This window comes from Pipistrellus kuhlii, unplaced genomic scaffold, assembly GCF_014108245.1.
Source record: "Pipistrellus kuhlii isolate mPipKuh1 unplaced genomic scaffold, mPipKuh1.p scaffold_m20_p_3, whole genome shotgun sequence".
Lineage (NCBI taxonomy): Eukaryota > Metazoa > Chordata > Mammalia > Chiroptera > Vespertilionidae > Pipistrellus > Pipistrellus kuhlii.
The window spans coordinates 19822012-19847794 of record NW_023425529.1 but is presented as its reverse complement, the minus strand read 5'-3'; the positions used below and the strand labels follow the sequence as shown (position 1 = coordinate 19847794).

The following is a 25783-nucleotide window of genomic DNA, read 5'->3' as shown; positions in this document are numbered from 1 at the left end:
TGACAGCGCGGTGCAGGCCACATTGCAAGGCCCGGCGGGACGGATTTGGCCCGCGGGCCTTGTGTTTGACACATGTGCTTGTAATAGCTTCCCAACCCTCTCCTCATTTTCTTTCTCTTCCCATAGAACCCATTCTATAATAACATAATGACTATGAATGATTTCACCAAATCTGTTTAAAATTCCAATCTCTGAGAGTCAGGACCTTCTGCAACAGAGACCCCAATGTATCTTTCCAAATAGGTCACTTGCTCCAGCTAGCATTTCCATCTCTGTGCTTTTCTTGGCCCATCCTTCTGAACCAGCTTCCTTCTTCCTCCCACAGGTGCACCTTTCAAAATTTTACCCACCCTTTGAGTTCATCTCAAATGCTCCTTAAGCACATGCATCCATGGAGGACAGCTAGATGAGGGCTGGAGCAGATTGCTATAAGGCATGGGGCACTCCAGAAATCCATGGATGGCTCCAGGGGAATTTATGAATGTCCTAATTTTATGAAGAAGGAAAAAGTACACTTTTGCAGAGATGACTTTTACCAAATTTAAGGAACCTAAAAATATTTCAAGTTTCCTAGAGGTAACATCCCTCCCAGCTTTCTCAGCATCAACCACGATGCACCTGCATTGGAGCCACTTGTCTAATTTCCCTCTAAACCATAAGGGATGGGCTCTGTCACCCTCTTGATATCACCCAGTGCCTTCCCTAGCACTCCTCACAATTATATTGAATATAAAGGCCCAGTGCACAAATTGGTGCATGGGTAGCCTGAAGGAATCGGGCCAAAGCCTGCAGTCCAACACCACCTGCAGTTCCAACCTCCTGCTCCCTTTCATCCCAGCCCCACTGTGCCTGCTGCAGGCTCATGCCCAATCAGTCCCCATTGGGAGAGGTTCTCACTGCCACAGCAGAGCTCCCCAGCCATGAGCCCTGTGTCTGAGCCCTCCTAAGGGGAGTGGCCTGCGGTATCAGGCTGAAACTGGCTCTCCGACATCCCTTGAGGGGTCCTGGATTGCAAGAGGATGCAGGCCAGGCTGAGGGACCCCACCAGTGCATGATGGGGCCAGGGAGCGACTGCGGCCATCTTGCTCAGTCCTGATCAGCCAACCCCAGCAAGCTAACCTACTGCCCCCTAGTTGTCAGTGCACATCATAGTAAGCAGTTGAGCAGCCTTAGCATATCATTAGCATACTAGGGACCTGTTGCAGGAATATTCCTGCAAGACTTCCAGCAGGCTTCCCTCCCACCACTGCTACCTCTCCCGCCCTCCCACCTCTTCTGCTGCGGCAAGCAGAGTGGGGCAGGGAGGGGAGGGATAGGCAGGGAGGGGCAGGATGGGTAGGGGACACCCCACCCATCCCACCCGCCCCACCACGCCCTTGGCCACCGCTACCACCATCTCTGCAGCTGAGTTTGCTGCCAACACCACTGCACACCTCACCCGCACGCCTGACACACCACACCCACTGCCACCACCTCTGGGGCCACACATGCAGCTGCTGCATGCCCTGCCGCCCCACCACCTCCCCATGCCTCCCGCCACCTCCACAGCAATGCGTGCCACCACTGCACACCTCGTCCCATCCCACCCCGAATGCGCTGCTAGTGCTTTCCCTCCAGCAGCCACAGCCACCTTTGCTTTCCACTTTTCATCCCTCTTCCTTCTATGCTGTCTTCAGTCTTTACTCCTCCCTCCTTCCGCATATGCAAATTAACCACCATCTTTGTTGGGTTAATTTGCATACTTGCTCTGATTGGCTGGTGGGCATGGCTTATGGGTGTAGCGGAGTGATGGTTAATTTGCGTATTACTTTATTATTAGGTAGGATTATGCTTTGATTAGTTGTTTGGTTATCCTGTCATTTGGTCTATTTGCATATTACCCTTTTATCATATAGGATCTGCTAATTGCTATGCATGGTGCTCAATGCTGAGGGTAAGGAAATGAAAGATGAGCTCCCTGCCTTCATAGAGTTCACAGTCTAATGAGCAAGGTATGCAGTTAAACCCACAATTAAAATAGTTTGTGAAAAAATATTCTGCTGGAATATGCATTGACAAAGAATATCCCAGTAGGGCCTGGGGTGGTCAGGTCACCCTTTCAGAGATGAGGAATCAGCTAAGTCTGGAGGATCAGATAAGATAGCAGATACCAGAGAAAGGAAGAATCTTCATGAGAAAGGAGTAGTTTTTGAGAAACACTCCCTGCAGTGTGGTGTGAGTGGTATGTTTTAGCTCAAAGATGGAATGAACATGATGCAGAAAGATTGCCATGAGTTTAGGACTTTGAATTTTATCATGAACAGCATGAAGGAGCCAATGAAGAATTAAAAGCAGAGGAAGTACATGATAATATTTACATTTTAGGGCAATCATTTTTGCATTGGGGTGAAAAATGCATTACATCAGTGAATTCTTGAGAGACTATCCAGCTCCTTTAAATAAACCCTGTTAAAAGGCTAAATCAATACCATGGTGTTTGAGATGGGGAAAAAAGGAATCTAGAAATATTTAGAAATTAGAATCAACAAGATACAAGTACTAATTAGATGAAAAGAATAAGGTATAAAGAGGAGTCATGAATAACACTTGCATTTCTGGCCTGTGCATCTTAGTAATAAGTGATTATTTCCTGAGACCAGGAATGCAAAATGTAAGGGGAGGAAACTCATGGGTTGAATTTGTACTTCTTACAGGACTATTTTAAGAAACTTGATGGGGCAGCCATTTGCAGAATGGAGAGGGGTGAAAACTGGTCTTGGATGTGTGGGCTGGAGTCTCCACACATATTCACTCAAGGTCCTCAGGGATAGAGCCATAAGGTTATATGCATTGGCATCCTGTGCTGGAGTTCTGGTCCTCTTAGCCCTGAATTGAGTCCCTGGCAATAATAGAAGAATCCATCAGCGCCCATCCTGACATCAGCATCAAGGATAGGTAGGAGGAACTATAAATGAAAGAATGGAAGCCAGGGGAATGCTTCTCTCCTGCAGTTATCCAGATGGAAGACATTGAGAGCCTGTAACAAAGGAGTCGCCTTTGGGGCAGGGGGATTTGAGCAGGTAAGAGATAAGCAAGGTGTATCTCTTCTATTCTCCTATCTCCATTCTTCAACCTTCTGTCTCCTCCTTGAGGTGGCAGTTCTCCCCATCTCCTCTATGCTCCCTTAGAGCCCCTCCCATTTTCTCCAGGTAGGAGACTTATCCCCCCAAACTAGACTGAAAGTCAGGAAACATGTCTGCTTGATCTTTTCCCTCAGCCTCTGAGTACAGCATCTAGCACCCAGCACTGTACATGTTTTAGTAGTCACCCTCAGCTCCATGAGTAGGCCCCACATGTCTCCTTACAGAAGTGAGGCCAGGTGGGACTCCAAACACTCCTCTCCTTGGGTTCCACATAATTAGCTTGGAGCCTTTCCTATTTCCTGAGTGCTCTGAAGCTGCCTGCCCTTCTGGACTACAAACATGTCTTTTAAAATGAATCACTCCTCCTCAAGATCTACTTCAAAATTTCCAGTGAGTTCTCTTCTTTTTATCTTACTGCCTACCATCTGACCCAATTCCCCTCTGTAATAAACCCTTCTTTTCAACTCATTTACCCACTTTTTATTGGAACATTTTATCTGAATTTTGGTATATTCTGGCCATTTCTTACTCAAATAAAAGATGGCTTCTCTTTTTGTTTAGGTGTGGAGTCCTGTACAATATCTACTTGGTGATATGCTTTCTTTCAAGACCTTTCTGAAATATTTTTTTCTGTAACTGAAAGTCAGTGGAATTTTGCACAGGGACTGTAATGGCTGAGTCCAAAGCACAGTGGTATAGCTGTCTATTGACCATTTAGTACCTCAAGTTTATCACTTTGATGAATAAATAAATTGACATTTGCCCAGCAGTCATATTCTTGAGTGGTAACTGAGAGCTTTATAGCTCATCTTCCTGATACTCATAATTTAGAGCAATTTCTTCTAAGAATATTTAATTGGCCTACCAGTTTGGCTCAGTGGAAAAAAACATCAGCCTGTGGATTGAAGGGTCCTGGGTTCGATCCCTGGCTCTGGTTGGGGTGGATGTGGGAGGTAACAAATTGTTGTATCTCTCTCACATTAATGTTTTTCTCTGTCTCTCCCTATCCTTTCCACTCACTCTAAAAATCAATGGGGGGGAAATATCCTCAGGTAAGGATTAACAAACTAAGAGCATTTAGTTAATACTCAATTTAATACTTTAATATTCAATTCAATTTTATTCTTCCTAAGACATTTAATTCAACAAGTAGTTATTAAGCTCCTATAGAAAAAAATGGCAATTTTCTGTGTTTTCACAGTATATCTAGGATCATCTTGAAAGTTGACCCCCATGTTACAATGTCATCACTGAAGAGAGCTAAGTGTCAACTGTAAACACTGTCTGGGCTTCTTTTGAGTCATCTCTGAAAATGTTCAGTAAGCCAGTGTCTTATCCTTGATAAAGATGTTCCCCCCTGTGATGGTTAATTTGATGTGTCAATTTAGCTGGGCCATGGTGCTCAAATGCATGGTCAAATGTTCTTCTGGATGTTTCTATGAGGGGGTTTTAGATAATATTAACATTTAAATCATCGGGACTTTGAGTAAAACATGTCTCCCCTTTCCCCCTACCCCACTACTGTGTTGGGCATCACTGAATCAATTGAAAGTATAAATAGGACAAAAGACTGGCCTCCCCTAAATAAGGGGGTATTCTGCCAGCAGACAGCCTTTGGACAGCAGACTTTTCTCTGGGTCTCTAGCCTGCCAGTACCCTCCCCACTGCAGATTTTGGATTTGCCTTCCTCCATAATCATGTGAGTGAATATAATAAATAAATAAATAAATAAATAAATAAATAAATCTCTTCACACACACACACACACACACACACACACACATTCTATTGATTCTATTTCTCTGGAGAATCCCAATTAATACACCCCCAATTGCCATTTAGGTCTTCGAAATGGACAATTTTGTCTTGGCAGAAAGGTAATTTGGGTAGAGCTAGGTTGTTGGAGATTATGACTAAAGACCTATGAGCATAAGGGTGAAAGGGATTCTCTGGAGGTCTGATCCTTGACTGGGCATATGATTTGGGGGAAAGAATTCCTGAGAGAGCCAAGCAAGAGGAGTAGCCTCTTATAATGGTATCCTGGAAGCAACCTAAGAAATTATATAGGTCTCTGAGAGGGTATCAGTAATTAATGCAATTTAAGTAATTAAATTTAAAATATGTTGAAGTTTGACTTTCAGGGTCCTTTATGTATTTTTTTGTGTATTACTCTGTGAAGTCATTTCATCCAAGACCATAGGGGACTGGAAGATTGCCAACTCCACATTAAAACCATTTTTTTCATACTGGTTTGACATGGTGCTGGGACACATAGGATCTACTCTACTTTGAAGCACTGATTCCAATCCTATGGCTTAAAGAAAGCAGTAAAACTTTTCTTTTCTCCAAGTGCCTACACAAATATGTACCAATGTATGCAATGAATGATCTCCTGCAAATTTATGTGTTGCATACCTTTGTGAATTGCTTCATATATTGAAGACACACTAGATGAGTTTGCAGTTTCAAGAAACTTTGCAAGTATCTTATTTCTTGATGTTGTAAGCCATTCTGATTCAAGATCACAACCTCTCTCTAATGTACTAGTATAAGAAGTTCCATTCTGTGCTTAAGAGGTTTAATAACATTCAATTGCCTGAGAGTTATTGTAGAAATGTCTAATGTATTAGCAGAAAGTAGCTTAATGTCTCAAATAAATGCTAGGGTGTCCAAATCAAACTGATTTACAACCTAATTAGGAATAAATGTCACTGTTATCCATATTTTCCTAAATTTTTTTTCAAAAGAAAACATTCACACGGTGAAGGGAATCAGAATTTATTTTTATATCCCTAAAGTTATAAACATTTGTATCAAAATATTTACAATTATAGTATATGAAATATCAATCTATTAAAGAAGAAGCCAAATACAGTACTAGAACAACCCACCACTGTAATGCAGTTACATGAGACATAAATGGCACAGAAATAAAGTAAAAGACATGGGAATACATGGTTCACTCCAGTCATAGTCTGACTTTTTAACATGCAGTTATCTCTTTTGAATATATCTGATATGTAAGTATGCTTCTGCACATAATACAGCCTTCTATAATCATGTGATAATTAAATGATAATTAAAAAGTTTATTATCCCATAGTTTTTGCTTGCCAGCCTCGCTACCTTCAGCCCAGATAATTCAGTGGTCTGTCTTCAACATCCCATTAACCAGAATGAACATAGAGAAATATACTTAGTAAGAGACCTTTTACATAAATACTAGCAATCATTGCATAACAACTCCCCAAAAAAAGGAAAAGTATATAAGAAATGACATGAGGAGAAAGCTAGGAGAAGAAAAGTAGGCAAGATGTCTCAGATTCTCCCTAAGGTAGATCTTCTCAGAGTGACCAAGGAAACGTCTTCCTAAAATAAACCCTTTAGGCAGAATCTGAGATGGCTTAAAATAGCTGCTCCAGGCTAGTGCAGTGCCTGCTTACCCAGGAATAACATACTACCTCTAAGTCCTATATAGAAAACCTCTGTGGCAACAGGCAGATCAATTACCATCTGACTGGGCACCACCAGAGATCTGTGTGTGTGTGTTTTCCTTAAAGAAAAATACCTGCCCATCACCTATGATTTTACTTCTCTCACAGAAATGTTCTTATTTTCTTGGGAGCACAGGCACTCTGTTCTTATCATTACTTAAATCTAATAGGCTTAACACTTTCTGATTACATAGCACCTTTCACCCAAGGACCTACTGTTTTTGGTTTTGGTTTGTGGGTATGTGTGTTTCAATAAGCTTCCAGAATTGTCTTGCCTCACCTACGAAGCAGGATAGACAGGCTTTCTGAAAGCTGACCACTCCAGCCAGTGTCAAAGCCAGAGTGTTGCCTCTGGTCCCCAATATGAATAATCAGATAAAACATCCTGAAAAGTTTATAATTTTGAGGGAGAGTAACAGAGTGTGTTTCAAGGAGCTATGTCTGTCTCTCCCATTCTATATTTAAAAGAATCTTCGCTTGCAGGGAGGGGGAATCCTAAAATCATAACCCTAATATAGCATTGTTGCAGGACTGCCCCAGGAGCCCATAATTAGTGTGGTGCTTTCATTCGTGGCATTACAGAAACTCCACAAGAGCTGCCCTGGCTCTAAGCGAGAGGACTAGCAAGGTCCATAGCAAGAAGTCTCCAGGAGGGACAGTTGTGTGAGGGCTGGTCTGGGTTCGACCACCTCCCCTCCCCACACCCAGGCCTTCCACTGTGAAAAGTTCTCTTTCTTGATTTAACTAACCCACCAACTTGGCTTCATGACTATATCCCTTCCGGCCATTTTGTCGCAAATACCACTGAATTGCACAGAGCTAAATACCTGTTTTCAAGAGGGATGATGACCACAGGAAGCCCTCCTATGGGCCTTTCAAGCTGGAATGTGATGTTTTGCTTTGGGTCAGGAGGGCAGGAGGGCTTCCAGGCCTAGCATGCTCAGTACAAAAACAAGATCTGCCCTTGTTGGAACTTGTACCGCTATTTAACTGGGTGCAGAACGTCTGAGGACCATAGGGCAAGACCCTCAGAAGCTGAGCCAGTGGTGTGGCAGCTGGTGCCCCCACCCCTCCCCACACACACACACACACACACACAGTGTGTGTGTAACTGAGAACTGGTGGCTGGAGAGAGGCTCTCTGGCCCACATCAAGGGAGCATGGAAGCTCTAGCCAACTGTTTTCTCCCAAGGGCAGGGGCTTGACAGTAGAAAACCTCCTGAGTAAAGGTTTGGGTTTCAGCCTCTCCCACCCTCATGTCCCCCCTTCCCCTCCCCCCTCCCCTGGCTTGGCTTTTCCTGCAGAGCAACTTTCACTTCCCTCCCAGATTCCACAGCTCCCTCCTCCCCACCCCCCACCCCAGATCCCCATACACTTGTTCAGCCTTATTTCTTTCTCAGGACCAGGTAGAGAATGCCAATGATGAAGCTAAAGCAGAAGCAGATCCAGGTCAGGATGAAGCAATAGCCGTGGTGGCTTTGGATGAATCCACTTCTATCACCATTTGCATAATGATGAGTGTAGATGGACACTCCGACCATAATGCAAAGCCCTGCAATGACAAAAAAGAAAGTTGAGGTATTTTGTTTTGTTTTGTGTGTGTGTGTGTTTGTTTGTTTGTTTGTTTGTTTTTTGCGGGGGGCAGAGGGAGAAGTTGTTTTGGTTTCTTTCTTCCTTCCTTTCTTTCTTCCTTTTACATTAAAACCAAGAACAGGTTTTGTAATTTTAAAAAGATCCTATTTTCTTCATCTGCAATGGGAAAACAAAATCTGGCTGTTTGGCCCCAAACAGTAGTTCTGTTGATCTGCCCTGACCTGAGCTTGGTGGTCCTGTGAATAAATTAGAGTTGCTTGGGCTCTCACATCTGCACTGGGTTGTGGCTGCAAGTGTGAAGTGAAACACAGAACCTGATGCCCACAACCCAGCCCATGTAGGCAGGCTACCCCGGGATGCAAGCATGCCACCAAACTGGATGTGTGTGGGAAGAATGCAGGAAAAGGAGAGTGGCGATAATTGAGAGCATTGTGGCAGTGGTTTTATCTTTCGAGGATTCCCACCTGTCGGCCCTCTTCAAGCGTCTTGTACACAAGTGCTGCTGGTGGGTGGCCCGCCACTGGGGTTGCCTCAAAGCACTAGACTTAAACAACGAAGCAGACGAGGGTTCTTGTTCCAAGCAGCTAGCAGGGGTTTTCAGAAAGAGGACAAATAACCAGACCCATGTGCTCATCTGTTCAAGTTGCGGGGAGCACCCATGGTAAGATCTACTTAAAAGCTTTGCCTGGACAACACTGGAGTCTGCGCCTGAGATACTCACAGCACACCAGCATGGTGGCCCCCGAGAGGAAGAAGCGGTTTCCCTTCTCCATGGTGAAGAGCTGGAACACGAAGACCACGAGGGAGATGACGGAGAAGATGATGGAAAGGATCATGAAGGCCTGCACTGCCTTGAGTGCATCTGTGGACACAGGGGCAGGAGAGCAGGGGTGTCAGGCCAACCAATTCCCGACAGAGTGGCCATTTCCCCCATCACATGAATGGTCAGCACCGAATACAATAGCTTAACATACCGTCCTCGCCATATGGCAGGAGTCCCTCACAGCTACCGTCGCTACAGTTTTTCCAAAGACCTACTGATGCACTTCTTCTGTCTGCAACCACCCAGACCTGAAGCCAGGAGGAAACAAAACGTTGTTTTAAAACTGACCCTCTGCTTTAAAAGAAAAGCAAATATCAAACCAGCTTGTGTCAGGAACAAATCTTAAGCAAGATACCATATTTAGCCATACATGTGGCTGTGCAACCCATCTCTTAGTGGAAATGAGATTAAATCAAGATTGTATTGCCTGGCTAGTGTAGCTTGGTGGTTGAGTGTCAAGCTATGAACCAGGTTTGTGGGCTCTATTCCCAATAACGGGAATGCAGGAGGCAGCCGGCCAATTATTCTCTCACATCATTAATGTTTCTACCTCTCTCTTCTTCTCCGAAATCAATGGGGGGGGAAATTATATATATATATATATATATATATATATATATATATATATATATATATAATATTTTATATATATAATTTTATATATATAATTTTATATATAATTTAGAATATATATATAATTTTATATATATAATTTTATATATAATTTAGAATATATATATATATATATATATATATATGTATTCTAAAAGATTGTGTCATGTAATGGCCTGGCTAAAAAAAAGGGGGGGAGGAATGTTCACTGGAGACAACTAAGAAACATAGGATAAAAAAAAAATAGCAATGAGTCCTGGTGGTTAATAAGCCACTTTCATCTAAACAGAAGGATCCTACTTTGATTGTCACAGAAACAAACCCCCAACTCTGTCCACATGGAGCGTGTCTGCTAAAATGCACATTACTGAAAAGACAAGGTCAAGGGTGTGCAGCTGCCTGCTCCAGATTCAGCATTCAGCACTTTGGCATCCACGAATACACTTTGAACCCATTCATCAGACCTATTATCCTGAGAGACTCAGGGATTGGCATACAGATGGCTGAATTAGAGTCTGGGGGAGGCTGCATGGGCAAGTGTCCTGTTTTATCACAGTCATGCTTACATTACCCATGCTTATAATCACCCCCACCCCCACCCCCAAGGTTCTAGCTGAACTTTAAAACCCATTTATCCTTTAACTGTGACAGGGATCTATGCAGATTCTGGATCCATCATTTGCCTATCTAGCGACTGGTGTTTTGTGTTTTTTGTGTCCAATAAGCTGTCTTGTTTTTCCTGAGAAAAGCAAAAGAAAAGCAAACTAGCACTAGAGGGCAGAATAGCTCAAGGTTCTGAGAGAAGGGACTTGCTCCCTCCCTAATACTTTATGTTGTTTCCTTTGAGTGAGTGATAATCTTGCAAAATTCCTCCTTGATCATTGGCAGGCTACTACTCTCTGCCAAGGACTTGAATCCATCAGTCTGGCAACCAAAGCTTCTCATCATCCCACTCTCATCTGTCCTAATTGAGGTTCCCAGAAGGAAGGGAAGTTCTGTCCCTGACATAGGTGTCTTCATTATGCCCAGAAGGAAGTCAGTCCCTCCCACCTGGGCACCCTGCCTGGAATGTATCCCTATGCTCCTCCCATTATTCCCTCTTGTACCAAGAGAAAGCCCAGCCATCTAGCACTCCTACAAGCTTCACCTCAGCTGGGAAGACTCCTGTAGAGATTGAAGAAACCTCATTGAGTTCTCCTGCCTCTAGTCTCATGCAAACACTGATGACTTTTATCCTCCTGTTATTTAATTATTTGAAGTGTGAGAGAGAAAGTGTGTGTGTGTGTGTGTGTGTGTGTGTGTGTGTGTGTGTATGTTTCCACACCTAAACTGAAAATTCATGAAGGGCAGGGATTGTGGCTTAAATGTTCTTTGTAGCACTTTATGTAAATATTTAAATAACTCCTGAATGAATGAATGAATGAATGAATAAAAAAAGCATTACTCACATTGGCAATGGTGGAAACAAATAACATAATGACGGTGGCGATGTGGACCACAAAGATGCCAGCCAGTAATACCAACATCTTGGCTTTTTGATGATTTGGTGAGTTAGGAGTCCTGAGAAGAAAGGAGAAAACAAGAGGGAAACAAAAGGTTACCACTGTCAGAGGCAAGAAGATATTCAGCTCTCTCACACCTGTGGGCTATCCGATACAATCTGAAGGTGCTGCAATATAAACCGTCACAATTTCATCAGAAATTCCTAAAAACTCTTAGTTAGCCTGGTTCATTAAGTGCCTATTGATCTATTGACATATACCTATATATAAACACAATTCTGCATCTCGGGTACTGATATACCCATCTCTCCAAAACAGCCTGTTGTTTTTAAAAAGGACATTTTGTAACTGTTACTACTTTATTTTGTTTGTGTTTTAGAGGCCAAACTAGGACTTGGATCTTTTAAAGGCCTCCTGACAACTGTAACTTTCAGTGTAGCAGTGTCATATAAATTTCCATTTTCCATTAGGGCAGTGTCCTTGCCTCTGTCAAGCTGTGCATCCAGCAATTGTCATAGAAATGGATGCGTCCCAAGGAACAGCAGCTATTACTTGGATTCCATAGACGGAAGAGGCGACTTATTTGATCCCAGGTGAGATATAAAATGTGAGAGCCACAACTTCTATTATCAGCATGCTGTTTGGTATTCGACAATTATAACAAAGGAATTGCAGTTTAATGGTCTGACCACCTACAGACTGACCATTGCAGACTTGTGTCACTGCACCTGAGCCTGTGGGCTGTGTGTGCCCCATGGTGGGGAGCCTGCTATTGGCCTGGGAGCCATGTTATATCTCCCACGACTCAATATGACCATTTTGGGGGCTCTAGAAGCAGGCAGCTTGGAATACAACCAAATGTGCCTTCTAAGTGTACGCGACATTTATACAGATTCTAGAAGGCAGGCAAATGCATGAATCACATGGCGGGAGAATTGGGAACTAATATAGATTAAGAATGTGCGTGGATAAACAAAAGTGTTCAGCCAATAATCTCAGCAGTATAGAAAAAGAGAGCCCGTGGATCGTAAAACCCAGGGCATAAAGGCAGTGTGAAGGATGCCAGTGGGAGGCTATTCTGGTTTATGTCCTCTGCAGGAGTGCTGTGTCATGCCCAAACAGTCCCATGCAGTGCAGGCCCCCAGGGACTTCAAAGCAAAGGGTTGAGCTTATTCAGACCCTAGCAGGGTGGGTCATGTGGACTTCCCCCACCTAGGGGGCTCTGCACATCCTGCAATCAGCCCAGGGCTCTCTCTCACTCTGCCTCATTTAATTGAAGTGTTGAGTGTGCTCAAGCAACTTTCCTAGTGTAGCAGGTATTTATTGAAGAGCACTAATTCCAGCACTTCAGGTGCCTTTTATCTCTGCTCAGGAAACACTGGAGTGCTTTGCTCTTTACAGGCCAATCGTGAGAGGCAGACACTTCCACATTTGCTCCAACAAGCCCCACCCTTCTTCCCCATCCAAGCACTTCCCTTCCACCCAGGCTATTTCATAGGAATTTGTCCAATTTCACTGTGGGTGACAAAAATGATGAAGTTTTTCCTGTCACCTCGGGGGAGAACTATGAATACTCTCTGCAGGTCTTCAAATCCATTTTTGCTTTTCTCAGGCTCTTACACACCGCCACAACTTTCTGCTTGGCTTTAATGCACTGTGAAAAGGGGTTTTGGAGTTAGACAGAGGTTGAGTTAGAATCATATAAAGTTACTTGACCTTTTGGTCTCAGTTTTCTCCTATATGAAGTGGAGGATTGCAACAGGGAAATCTGAGGATTAAGTTAGATTACAATATGTGAAGCTCCTAGCACCGTGCTTGGCACATGGCAGGTACCAAAGGGGTTGCTCTGCTTGTGGTTATGACTAGTATTATTATTATTATATGAAACTGGAGTAGCTGTTGCCAATCCAAACCAATCAATCAGTCACCAGGCTGCCTCATGTTAAGTGCAAGTATTAGGATATCTGCCATCCAGGTCACAAGGGCGTGTATGTGTATTCATTCTGGTTCTCTTGCAAGTTGCCATTATGACTAATCCTTGCTGCTTGAGTGGGAGAGACCACTTAAAACACACCCTCAGGAATGAAGAGGAGAAAGTTCATTCTTCTCAGCCTTCCATGTCTTTGGGGACTCAACAGCATTTTCTGTCTGCCTGATTTATGCCTGGCCACACCCTCCATTTTGATGACTTGAACATCATTGGATTCCGAATATCTTCCTCCCCCTGCACCCTCACCTTGGCCCATCCACACACCTCCGGGGCACTTGAGTTCTTGGCCTGCATATCTCATTTCTGATATAACCCACAGCCCCATCTGATCATTGTCTCCTGCCCAGTGCAGACAAGAGGAAAGGTTGGGGGAGGGGAGGTGAAGAGAGAGGATGGGGGAAGAGAGGACGGGGATGAAATCAAGCAAAGAAATGACTCTCTTTCATCTTAGATTTCTGTGATTGTGTTCCATCCACTCACCAAGAAAAGGAGCACATTGTCTTGGAATGGCAAGTGTCCTTAGTGTGCAGAACACACAATTTTCTCTGCTGTTGGCCTCTGGATACTGCCAGAGGTAGTGGCTGTTTAGTAGAGTTATCACTTTATACCTATAACTTCATCTTTTCACTGCCCCAAATTTGTCAGGTTTTTTAGTGTCATCCATTGACAGTGTAGAAGGGCTTCCATTGTTTTCAGTGGCCCTCCCAACACACATGGAAAGAGAATGAACTGTACCTTTAAATTTCTGGCCTGGATCATTCCTCGTTATTCAGTCCTTATAATAATAACCCCCAGCAGAGAAACCTCCAGCCTAAGGAACTTGGGTGGGAAACAACCCCTAGATCTTTAAGGATGAGTGGCACCTAATGGGTGAATGTGGACCCATAGTTGTCTGGGGATCTAACAAAGAGCAGAGCAGATGGGTTTAAATAAGAGCAGATCTCATTCTCTCGACTTCTACACACCCATCACTTGCAGCGTAGCTTCCAGGGAGATTCATTTCCTGCCCTGGTGTATATCTTGCTTGATAGCACTAAAAAGAGACCATTTCTGAGCATTGGTATCATTGGAAGTATTGGTTGCTTTTGGCAGTATGTTCCACTAAAATAATAATTGACTTCTCCCTCACACTTCTCTAAAATGCCGTGGGTGGCACTCTCCAATGCAAAGCATACCCCTAGTCATAGCTGGGCAGCTCAAACCAGGAAGCAGGCAATAACAACATTGCAATTCTGACTACTTGGGTGCAATGCCTGCCTCTCTCCCAACATTTGGTACACCGGGCAATCCCAAAGTTTGTCAGTTGGTTGTTGGAAACTCCCATAACAATAGGGTTATTTGTGGTGCTTAGACTCTCAGATACAGGCCACCAAAGCTAGTCAATGCACAGTGTCCTTAAAGCATGGGATATCCACTGACTATACTATTGATATGTGGGGTTCCAGGAACATATTTCTCCACCCACCACTGTAAGCAGAGGAAGATCTCCCCCTGCACCCTCACCAACCCAACATGCCCAACACAGGTTGGCCAAAGCTCTATGGAGCTGGGTGGAAAGCTGAGAAAAATATAGGAGGCATGAATGTTAACTCTAGAGAGAAGTGATTGCTAAGAGAAATGGAGGTAAGAGACTAACAGTCACACATGGGTTCTCTGTTATCCCTCCTAGATTCTTCTTTCTGCCCTAAGGCACAAGTCTGCCAGTTCCCTTTCCACCACCGCCATTTGTTGTTTCTGACCATGCTTCTTCTTCCCTCCCCACAATGCCTAGGCCACATTAGAGAAGCTGTCTCTTTATGCACCTGTCCCAGATGCAAGCCTCACAACCATTGTGGATGTAGGTTAAGTTCTTGACTAATAGAAAATGTATTGCAGCTCCTGGAAATGGCCCTGAGGATTACAATGGCTGGTGATGGAGGCTGTGAATGATGACCTCCTGTGGGCAGGGGGATAATTGCCCTGGAGCTGCCAAAAGCATCCACTTAAGTGATGGTTGGTGTCTCGGCTCCCTCTTAATACCTTCCTCCCCACAACTGAAAGAATTAAAGGAACATAGCTATGAGACTGCCTTGCATCGATTGCCTTTTTGCCCTTGTTTGGGAAAACTAACACTTTTAAGGTCCTCAGACTTTGAGAAATTTATCAGGCCCTTGTGAACACCTTTTCTTTTTTAACGAGAAACTAATACTACGGAGACTTTAAGATAATGGATTCCTAAAAATGTTGGTCATTTGGCTTCGTGTTTGCTAAGCTCCGAGTCCGATAACTTCTTCCTGCCAGGTTGTCTGTGTGCTTATTAAGCTGCCACCAGAGTCTGGGGTGGGGGGAAGTAATTCTTTACGGGTGATCTGTGATACAATCATTGGGAACAATACAACAAAACAGAGTAACCAAAAACCTACTTCTCCAGCAAAGGAAGTGGTGGAAATCCCTGGCTTGAGTCATTGAAGAATACCCTGAGCCTGGCGGTATAACATAGTCAGAAACAGGGAGCCGGGGTGCTGTGAGCAGCAGGAGAGTCCCACAGAGCTCAAATGCCCATGATTCATGAGTGAGTGGGTGAGATTCTCCCAGACAAAGGCTACGTGGAGATATCCTCTACCAGATGGCACAAGAGAGCTTTCTGGGAAGCCTGAGGCACTGGCTGGCTGGAGAAGGCAGTTTGGTCATTTCTCTAGCAGCCCAAGATGGCCCAGGCTTTTCTGGGGAGAGGAGAGTAGTAACAGCCAGATGCTCAGTCCCCTGTTTCTCCTTCCCCTCGTCCTGCTTTTATTGCCAAATCAGCACAGTCTGGCCATGAGTTGTTCCTCCATTATTTATCTTGCATCCATTCTTTACTTCCCATTGTCCTTGTCCAGTTAATGTCCTAGCCTGGATCATTGCATCAGCCTCTCCCAAGGTCCTTTTTCTGAACAACTCCTCTCATATATCCTCCACACTATCAGTGTGCTCTCTGACCATATTACTCCTCCAAACTCCCCACCACCAGGAAAGAGACTCCAAATCCTGCAAAACTGCGGCCCAGGCAATCCTAGGAATGTAGGGATCCTAGGAATTGGGTTTCAGAAAGAAAAAAGCATCCTTTCTCCAGTAACTACCTATCAAATTCTTTTCAAAAAGCTCAAATCCCGCCCCCTCTGGGAAGCCTTCCCAGATACAGAGGTCAGAAGTCATCATTTATCCCTGTTATGCTATAGCTCTTCCATTGCCCTTTATGAAAACCACTAGCAGCAGCCTGGTGGGTAACAGCTATTTTCGAAATGTTGGCTCTCCCACCCTGAAGGCCCTAAGTTCCTAAAGGACACGTCTTGTTTATGATAGGTATAAAATAAATATCTGTTTGGTGAACAAATAAATATTTTCTTCTTGATATAAAAACCTATGTAAATGCATGAATATCTCCTCAGTACATTTGACTATCTAGGGATATATATGTGCTTATTGTCCTTTATTCTAGAGGAAATCAGTGAGTGAAAAAAATATCTTAAATTTCTAAATACTAATTTGTCCATGGGTTTAACTTTTCTAACTCAGTTACAGAATCTCTGGACTGTAGTTCCTCCCCAGTAAATGAAAACTCACCTACAATGCTACCCCAAAGAACTATCTAACTCCGGCTTAAACTCCCCTGGTCATGGGGAGTTCACTACCTACCAAGACACACACACCCCCAAAGTAGGAAGGTCCTTCTGACAATGCATCAGTCTCTCTTGGCAATGACTCCCCTGAACGTAGTCCTGCCTTTTGCCTAATGCCTCCTACTCAACCCATTTCTAAAATGGTTACCTCTGCAACAGAACTTTCAGTCTATCAGAAAATTAGCCGGGAGGCACCACCTGAAGTTCCCAAATCTCAATCAGGTTAGAACACAGTCCTGGGATGACGGTGCGACTGCCAGACACCACTCCACCTTTTCATTGATTGATGTCTTTCCAGCGGGGACATCCCACCCTCTTTCTGGATCACTGCAAACTTTGAAGAAAGCTTTCTCACACCATCTGACCGAAGGCAGGCTGCTTCCTCCGAGGCACAAGAGACCATGAATGCCAAGCTGCTCCTGGTCATATGATCTCCATGAGTCAGCCTGCGTGTCCCTGCCACCTTCCTCAGCATGACACCCGAAACTCCGGCAGCGGCTGCTCCCTAAGGACACAGAGTAGGGCTGTGGCACGAATGTCTTCCCAGCCTCCGCACATGCAGGTCAATTTTGCTTTTGTTGGTTTGTGTTTGATGTGTTTGTTTCCCAACGGGGAGCGTTTGCGTGGGCAAAGTGGATGTCCACTTCACACAAAGGGAGAAAAGGAAATACTCTCTCCTGGAGCAGCCACAGAGGATGCATCCGGGAGGAGGAAAAGGCTGGGATTCAAGTCAGGCCAGTGGATGAGACCTTGGATGCGCTTCTCTGGCCATTGTTATTGTTGTTTGATATCAAGTGTACTTTCCATTCTAAGTATTGTTTTCACGGAGGGGTGGGAAGGGGGGCATTAATTTCTCCGTGGGAAATGTGTGGAGAGAAAGCTCCTAAAGAACCATTTCCTCCTGCCTCGGGATATCTGACACTTGATGTGGGAGGCGAGAACTCTGGACTGCTCCTCACTGTAGACACACCAGGCCACGCCTATTGTTTTAAGTGCAGAGACATTTTTATGACCTGGAGAAGCATCAGCCATCTAGCAGCAAAAGTAACAAAGATCTCATTGCTCCAAGGAAAACATCTATTTTTTTTTTATGATCCTGGGAAAAGGGGACTGCATCTTCCAAGTGCTGGCTATCATAAACGGGGCGACTGTGGAAAGGGTAGTGTTTATGGGCTCTGGTATAGACAGACTAATACAGCCTCTCACATAGTTAGGGAGGAGGGGCTAAGGGGCGGAGCTGGGGGGGCAAGCATGTTATTTTACAAAGAAGAAGAAAGAGCACTTATTAGAAAACCAGTTTCTCATGAAACTTCAGCCTGACCAGCTGCTGACTTTGGGAAAATCACAAAACCTTCCTGGTCCACGGCTCCTAGAGAGGCAGTACCTAATGGTAACGTGCGCAGGTTTGCTGTTCAAATCCTGACTCTGCCACTTCTTTTTTTCTTTTTTTTTAATTTCCATTTTACTGAAGTCTAATTGACACATAAAAATTGTCAGACATTTAAAGTATACAACATGGTGATTTGCTGACTCCATGCTTGTTAACTGCAATCTGTAGACCTCATAGGGTTAATGTGAGGATTAAAGGGCCACGCCTGACACAGAGCAAAGACTATACGGTGGCTGGTTGCTCAATTATGTAAAAACAAGAGGCTTCAGCCAGCGAAATGGGCTTTTGGCTTCTCTGGCAGAGTCTGAGAGCCAGCAACTACGCTAAAGGCAAACAAATAGCATGAATCTTGCTTTTGCAAATGCTCCCAAGGAGAATTCCAAGTGTCTCTCTTATTTCCCCTTGTCCGGGGAGGGAATGGATCAGGGCCACATCTGCAAAGGCCGAGGCCAGGCTTGGGCTGCGAAGAGGCAGCCAGCCCACGCCCCCAGACCGCAGCTGGTCAGGCCCTGGGCGAAGTCTCTCCCAGGCGGGCTGGGACGGAAGCAGCAGTGTCTTATGCTTCTGTCAAAGAGGAGCTCTCTGGCGGCCAGAACGTCTTCAAGGGAGAGGTTGCCAAAATAATAACTAGGGTTTGGAAAGAAAATCAAGGTGTGGCCCGGGCCCAGCGGCGCTTGGGCGGGTCGACAGTAGATGGCGGCAACATGCTTCAACCAGCAAAGCTGCAGCCTTGAAGGGTGGCAACGAACTGGGAGGGGCGCTGCCCCCTCAAGGGGGTGAGGGGTGCCCAGAGAGCACTGGGTGGGCTGTGAGTTTTGTCACTTTTTAGGGCAATTGGTTGTTTAGAAGTTCAGAGGTGGTTCAGTTATTCAGTCCAGTCCCTGGACAAAGGAGGAAATGGAGTCCCCAGAGGGAAAGCGGAATGAGAACTGAAGCCCATCATCTCCCGCCATCTAGGCATGGCTTCTTCTGCTCCAGGGTGATCTCGCTCCTGTATTAGAGTTAAGCAGAAGTTCTCAAACTACCCTGTTCCCCTGCTACCTCCTAGTTAGTCAAGGTGTCAACACAGCCCCCTGAGAACAGTGCCACTGGCAAAAACAAGGGTCTTTTTAAGGGCCACTGCTTCTTCCCGCCTGGCCACACAGGCCCAGACCCACTCCCACACTGCAAACCCTGAGATGAGCTCCAAACATTCCGTCCTGCCCCTCACCCTCAGCACGGAGTCCCCTCCTCACGGAATCACAAAGCAAAGGGAAGCTCCAGGCCTCAGCTCTCTCTGAGCTGTGTTCAGCTCTCTCTGAACACACCCACTGGCCTGACTCATTGTTTCAGGATAGGAATCCTCTCTCCGATACCCTATAGCTCCAGCCAGTTGAGGAGGGGCCTTTGATTACTTGAAGGAAGAAGTCTAAGTCTCAAGGACCTCATTTGGCTCTCAGCTCTGATCTGATCCTTCTGAAAAGTGTTGAGAAATGTCCGGGAAAATCTCTGCTCTATTGGCACAAGTATTCCATGGAAACACAAATGATACCAAGGGTGTATTGACCAACATGTGTGCCTGCGCAACTTAAGATTCTTCACCGGGCACAGTGAACAGAATGTTTGAACCTGAGGAGTGTCCTGAAACACAAAGGGTGTGTGGTCCCCAAACAGGAGGGAGAGACTCAGGAATGGCAACATCCTCACACTTCCTGCTTTTTCACCACCTTCACCTTTCCCTGTTCACTTTGCTTTTTCTCCCTCTTCTAGGCTTTCCATTTGCCTCTCTTCTTTGTGCCAACACAGGGGCCCTAGGGAACACAGGCAGTCCCCATTTGCTCCCTCCTCTGCCCTTTCCTCCTACTAGCTTCCCTTTCCTCCTCTCAATGTGTTCCTCATTGGCTCCCATCCACACCTTGAAGGCCACACCCTCACGCTGCAGGGTCTCCCTCCTTGCAAAGAGGGTGGAGTTCCTTTCCCAGGACCTGCTGAGTTTCTCCCTGAGCCTGGTTGGGTTGCTTGGCTGCTCTCAGTCTTGACAGCCTTAGGTGGCCTGCCCCTCCTCATCTGAGCTGGCTTCTTTGTGTTTTACAAGTCAAACCTTTTTATTTTCTCCCCAGAGCTGCGTGAGTGCTCATTGCTATTAGATGATGAAGCCGGCAAACCCCATGCCTAAGAAATCTCCGAGTGGATGAAGCAGAAGAAACTACCTGGGTCCTCGGTCCTCTAAAATGGTCGTTTCAGTGCAACAAGTTGCCTTATTTCACTTTTCTACCAATTTTTATGGATTAAACTAGCTATGAGCCAAGGATTTCTCAAGATAGGAATGTTAGGATCTTGGAACAATATCATTTCAGAGCCACACAGGGGTTGAAAACCCCCAAGTTCATTGAAAAAGACAAGGGACCTAACCATGGCCCCACAGCAAAGTTGGGACAGGACCACAGCCCCTTTATCTTCCTGTTCAGTGTTTGAATCTACCCCAGGATTTCTGCCACCAGTTTCAACCTATGCCTAAAGGGCTCCCATTTTTTTCTTCCCGTTCGAAGACCAAATTCATGAAATAGGCTCAGAAAACACAAAAACGGCCACACCCACATAAGGCCAACGGCACTAGGGGCTGAGGAGTCCGCTTTAGTTCCAGGAAAACACCATTTTCACAACAGGAAAGGAAATGTCGATCCAAATATTTTGTTAAAAGGGAAGAGAAACAGCAACATCCACGAGGATTTGTAGTTTTATCTTTACACTTCCTATCAGTGAACCTTCCAATTAGGTTTACCTAGCCAGCGCCAGGGACCAAAGCCTTACCAAGTTCGATCCTGAGACATTGTGTTTGGGGTGGGGTGCCGGGAATTCATTAAGCTACTAATCAGAACCACATTTGGGCTCCCTTGATCACTAAATAGAAATCAGAGTCATCTGGGCAGGACTGGGAAGAGGATTGGAAACGGGAAGCTCCTGGTCAGAAGACCCCCGTCCTGTACTGGTTAAGGATGATGAGCTCCCTCAAGGGATTGACATCCAGATCACCTGCCGGCAAGGCAACTAGACCCAGCTTACAGCGACTGGCAGCCTGTTCCCATAGTTACCATGACAGGTGGTAACAGTGTGAAGGCACGAGCTACAGGAACTCTGGACCAAGTTAAGGGACAACCCCCAGGTGGCCAAGTTAGAAGCCTCTGTGTCTGGTATTAAACTGACTTAACCATGACCTTGTGGGGAGCAACTGGGTGTGTCCCCTGAGTATGTATGTACATCTGAGAGTCCCAAACAGCTCTGAGCTTTTGTATATACAAGTGATAAGTTTAAAGAAGGTAGAAAATGAAATACCTCAGACTCAAATCATATGGCTAAGCTTTACTACGTGCATCATTTCAAAGATTCAAAATGTCTCCTGCTCCTTTTGCTAAGTCTCTGGCAATAATATTCACAATAATCAAGTTTGATCCATTAACAATTAAGTAAGGGTTAAATGTTGAGAGGTAAGAAGCACTGGGTGGAGCAACAACAAAAATGGAATATTTTCTGGGTCACTTCAGGACCGAAGAGCTAAGAACAAAGAATTGAAGTTCTAGAAACCCAATTTCACTGGATTTGAGAAACTCTAATCATTAGGGCTGTCCAGCAAAGGGGGGTGGGCATGGACGTGCACTCTGAGACACTGAGCCTCCCATCCCCCACCCCAAAATGTTAAAGAAATGTCAAAAAGTTAAAGAAATGTCAAACATCTGTCCAAGGTAGTGTAAAAATAAGATTTTGGCATATTGTAGGGGAACGGAAGAGTGGATCTTGAAGATCCCTCCCAGAGTGAGAATAAAATTAAGGATGGAATATAACTAAATTTGTCCTGTGCCCTTTTCTCTGGCCATTTTTTTCAGATGTGTTCCCCATCAGGCCCTGATGAGCCTATAAAAAGCTGTTTTGCTTCTTCCTGCGGGACCCATTGATCTCAGTGGTCCGGCATGAACCAAAACCCACAGAACCAGCTAGACCAAGCCAAGAAGGTCTTCATCCCCAGCACGGCCTTGGTGAAGCCCATTTGGTAACACTTCCCCCTACCCCCCGCCCTGTTCTTCATGTCCCCCTGGGAACTGCATGGGCCCACGCTGGTCTCAGGAGGGAAGTGGGAAGAGTTGGGAAAGCCACAGTGAAGTCTTTTCCGTGGTCTGTGGAAGGATGTCTTTCCTTCCTCAGAGGTCTGCCCTGAACTCCTGGGAGGTAGCCAGCGTCTGTTCTGAGATGTGATCTGTCCTGGGTTGGTCCTTGACGGCATTCTGACAACTCCCAGGGCAGTTCAGTGCCCTCTATGTACAGTGTTGGGGCTGGGGGGGGGGGGGGGGGGAGGCTCTGACCAGGACGCCAGACAGGATGTCCCGCAACCCTCCAGACAGTGCTCCGCCCCCGCCCCATTCTTTAGAGTCTGGGGTGGAATTCGATCCTCCTCTGAGGGGGAGAGGCAGCAGGGGAGGAGGATATGACCCTCACAGTTCAGCCTTGTGCGATATAGAAAAACTGCCTTCGCTAAGGACTCACTGCTTCTCGGAGGAAGAGGAGAAAGCGGGAATCAGAATTGCTTTCTCTCTCTCTCTCTCTCTCTCTCTCTCTCTCTCTCTCTCTCTCTCTCTCTCTCTCTCTCTCTCTTTCAGTTGCCCTCAAAGCCCAGGAAATAACAGCAGCCTATTATCTCATTTATAAAACTACAGGATAGCGTCAAACGGGACACAAAGAATGCAATCCACAATGATTTACACACAGAATTTGCAGTATTTTCCATTTGCTATTAGCTTATTAGTTTGAACCCACGCAAAACAAAAAGATGTGTTCTAACTTCATAGAATACCATTGCTATCAACTCAATAATGGCTTCCCTAATCCACATCAGGTAATCTGGGGGGAAAAAATTAAAAAAAAAAAAAAAACAACAAAAAACCTTTGAAGCAAGTGTGGGAGTTGCCTGCATCTGGAAAAGCTGCCCTTGCGTTTACTTAATCACCCCCCTGAGGGCAGTTTTCCCGGGAGCATTGCCTGTGCAATGTACACAGGCTGATTACATTTAAACCTTCCCTTCCAACGGACTGCGTTTCCCAAGGAAAAGTCTAATTTCACCAGACAAGCTGAATCCTGTCATTTTCGTCCTCCTCTTGTTTATGTGTGTGTGGCGCAGGAGGGAGGGGAGAGGGGTTGGAATCCACCCGTAACTGTGTTGAAATAGGCCACACCTCAACCAAAATGCTAACCTAAAAAAAAAAAAAAAAAAAAAAAAGCAAACAGAAAGCACCCTCCTTCCTTTCTCCAGATTCGCTTTATGATTAGCATGAGTGTTTGCATCTGTGCAACCACAGCTTGGAAGCGTGAGACATACACGTCCCCGAACAATGACTGCCTTCCACTTAGAAAACTTTCACATCCACCTAAAAAACATTATTTTTTCATCACTTCTGATGTATCAACTGTTCCCTCGGCACTAAAATCCAGCTATTTCTGGGGTGGAAGCACAAAGCCATTCAGCATTTGTTACAGAACCAGATGAAGCTCCCCTGCCCCACCCTCTCCCCCAGTTCCAGTTTCCCGCCTGCCTCTCCCATCCTGCACATCTGGCCAAGGAGAGAAGGCGCTCGGGCTCCAGATTCTGCTAAGTGAACCCCTCCCAGAGTCATATTTGAAAAAAGCAGTTGTCTCTCTCTCTCTCTCTCTCTCTCTCTCTCTCTCTCTCTCTCTCTCTCTCTCTCTCTCCTCCCTCCCTCGCTCTCTAACGGTTCTCTTTAAACAAAACCCACCTCTCTTTCTCAACCTGTGGGGAGGAAAAAAAAAAACACACTTAAATTCAAAAATAAGTGAATGAACAAGCCAAAAAAAAAAGACAGTCGTAAAAGCCACAGCAAAAATAAACTGAAAAGCAACCCTCTATCCACCGTCACCCCCCAAAAGACCAGCAAACAACCAACTAAGCAGACACAACTCAAGTCCTGAAGCGATTTTTGAATCAAAATGGAGGAATGGAAAACATCTGGCAAGCGCCGCCTGTCATTTCAAAGGTTCGTGGTGTTTCCTCGGTAAAGACTGTCCTCCCCAGGTGTGTTCCAAAGTCCCTGCTCCCCTCACATCTTCAGAGCAAGCACCCAGGCATGGCAAGATCACGACCGCCCTGTCCTGCTGAGTTCCCCGGCCCTCCCCACCGTCCAGTTACATTTCTTCGAACTTTATGGAAAGAGTCGTCTCAGTATTCACTTGTAGCCAAACGTTTCAAAGGTTCAGTGCAAGGAAATCACAGAAGAAAAAAATGAAAAGGGAAAAAAGAAAAAAAAAACTTAGAGGAGGTCCAAAAAAACAGAGCAGTGGAAAGGAGAGAGAATTCTCCTCACTGTGCTGGGAGCTGTCCTACCTGAGGATCCAGCGAAGGAGGTGTCTGGAGTGGCAGGAGCTGGCAGCTGCCCGGTCTGCTCTTCTGGAGGTTTGTGACCACAGTGAGGGGAGGGACCTGCCTCCCGAGGTTATAAGTTTCCTGCACTGGTGTGCTGGGGTGTGTGATGGGCGGTTTCTTTCCCTGTGTTTTAAAGGAGTTTCTATGAATCAGTCTGGCTTAAAAAAAAAAAAAAAAAAAAAAAAAAAAAAAAAGACTTGTTGGTAAGCTACGCCCTTCTAGGTTGGCAGGCTGTCAAGAGAGGTTGGGAGTGAGCCATCAATTCAAAGAAGCCTGTTTAGGCTCCCTCTGACTCAGACACACACAGACCACAGTGGAAAAAGGAGTGACATTGCTTCAAATGAGTAATAGGAGTCACACAAATAGATCTGTTTACCGAAGCCCATTCCTCGTTACCAAAAGGAAGACTTGGTTACCAAGGGGATAAGGCAGAACACAGTTATGTGCCCAAACTTCTTCTGGGAAGGGGGAGAGGGGAAAGGGACAGTATCCTGCCCATTGAAATCCTATGTGATCGGCCGAGGAGAGTCCCATGCTCCCTCTCCCCAGCAAACGCATCAGCTGCTGTTCACCATCAAGCACGATCAGATTTCTTTCTTATTTACCTCCCTGCCTGATCGGGTGCACCGTCCTCGAAGGAGTGGCCCTGGAGGCCGAAGGGGACACGCCAAGAGCCCGGGTAAGGCTGCCTCTGAATGAGGGCGCACCGGTTGGACAGCAGGCTGATTTATCACTGCACTCGGTGAATGCCCATGCCGACTCCACACCGTCTGGAGGAAGTGGCTGAGAACTTTGCTCTGTGATCTCCATGCACTAATCATGTGGACCTTGCTCTACAGTTCGCTTTCCTGTGCTCAGCCCAGAGCATAATTGGCACAACCCCCCTGCACCACTCCTCCCTCACTCAGCACTGGAGGCGGGAGAGGCCGGAGGAGTCATCTAATCTCAGCCAAGGCATTCCACTGGAAAGGAGAGCCCTAGTGTGTGAGTTCAAGTCCTGCTCTCCGCCTTATTATCAGTGTGACCATGGCAAATCAACCTCTGCATGCCTCAGTTTACTTGCGTACAAAATGGGGGTAGAAAGTTCCATATCTCATAGAATTATGGTGAGAAACATACAGAGAGCTTATAGCTCTTATGCTTGGCACATAGTAAGCACTCAATCAGCGTTAACTATAATGATTGTTGTGCTGAAGAAGAAACTCAGGCCCAGAGAG

General features: G+C 45.5%; 1 protein-coding gene across 6 annotated transcripts; it reads right to left on the bottom strand.

The window, feature by feature from the left end:
• Positions 1–4691: 4691 nt before the first annotated feature.
• On the bottom strand, positions 4692–24687 carry EMP1 (epithelial membrane protein 1). 6 transcript variants are annotated; one of them, XM_045587766.1, is made up of 6 exons: positions 17129–22200; positions 11092–11203; positions 9183–9279; positions 8930–9070; positions 7712–8167; positions 4692–4702 (listed from the first exon to the last, which is right to left on the bottom strand). In XM_045587766.1, the coding sequence occupies exons 1-5, from the start codon at positions 17131–17133 to the stop codon at positions 8001–8003; spliced, it is 522 nt and encodes a 173-aa protein (XP_045443722.1). In that variant the 5' UTR covers positions 17134–22200; the 3' UTR covers positions 4692–4702; positions 7712–8000. The 6 variants fall into 6 exon arrangements, with proteins under 6 accessions (XP_045443722.1, XP_045443721.1, XP_045443723.1 ...); XM_045587765.1 differs by lacking the exon at positions 17129–22200 and adding an exon at positions 13616–15399; XM_045587767.1 differs by lacking the exons at positions 4692–4702; positions 17129–22200 and adding exons at positions 15538–15779; positions 24528–24676.
• Positions 24688–25783: the final 1096 nt, after the last annotated feature.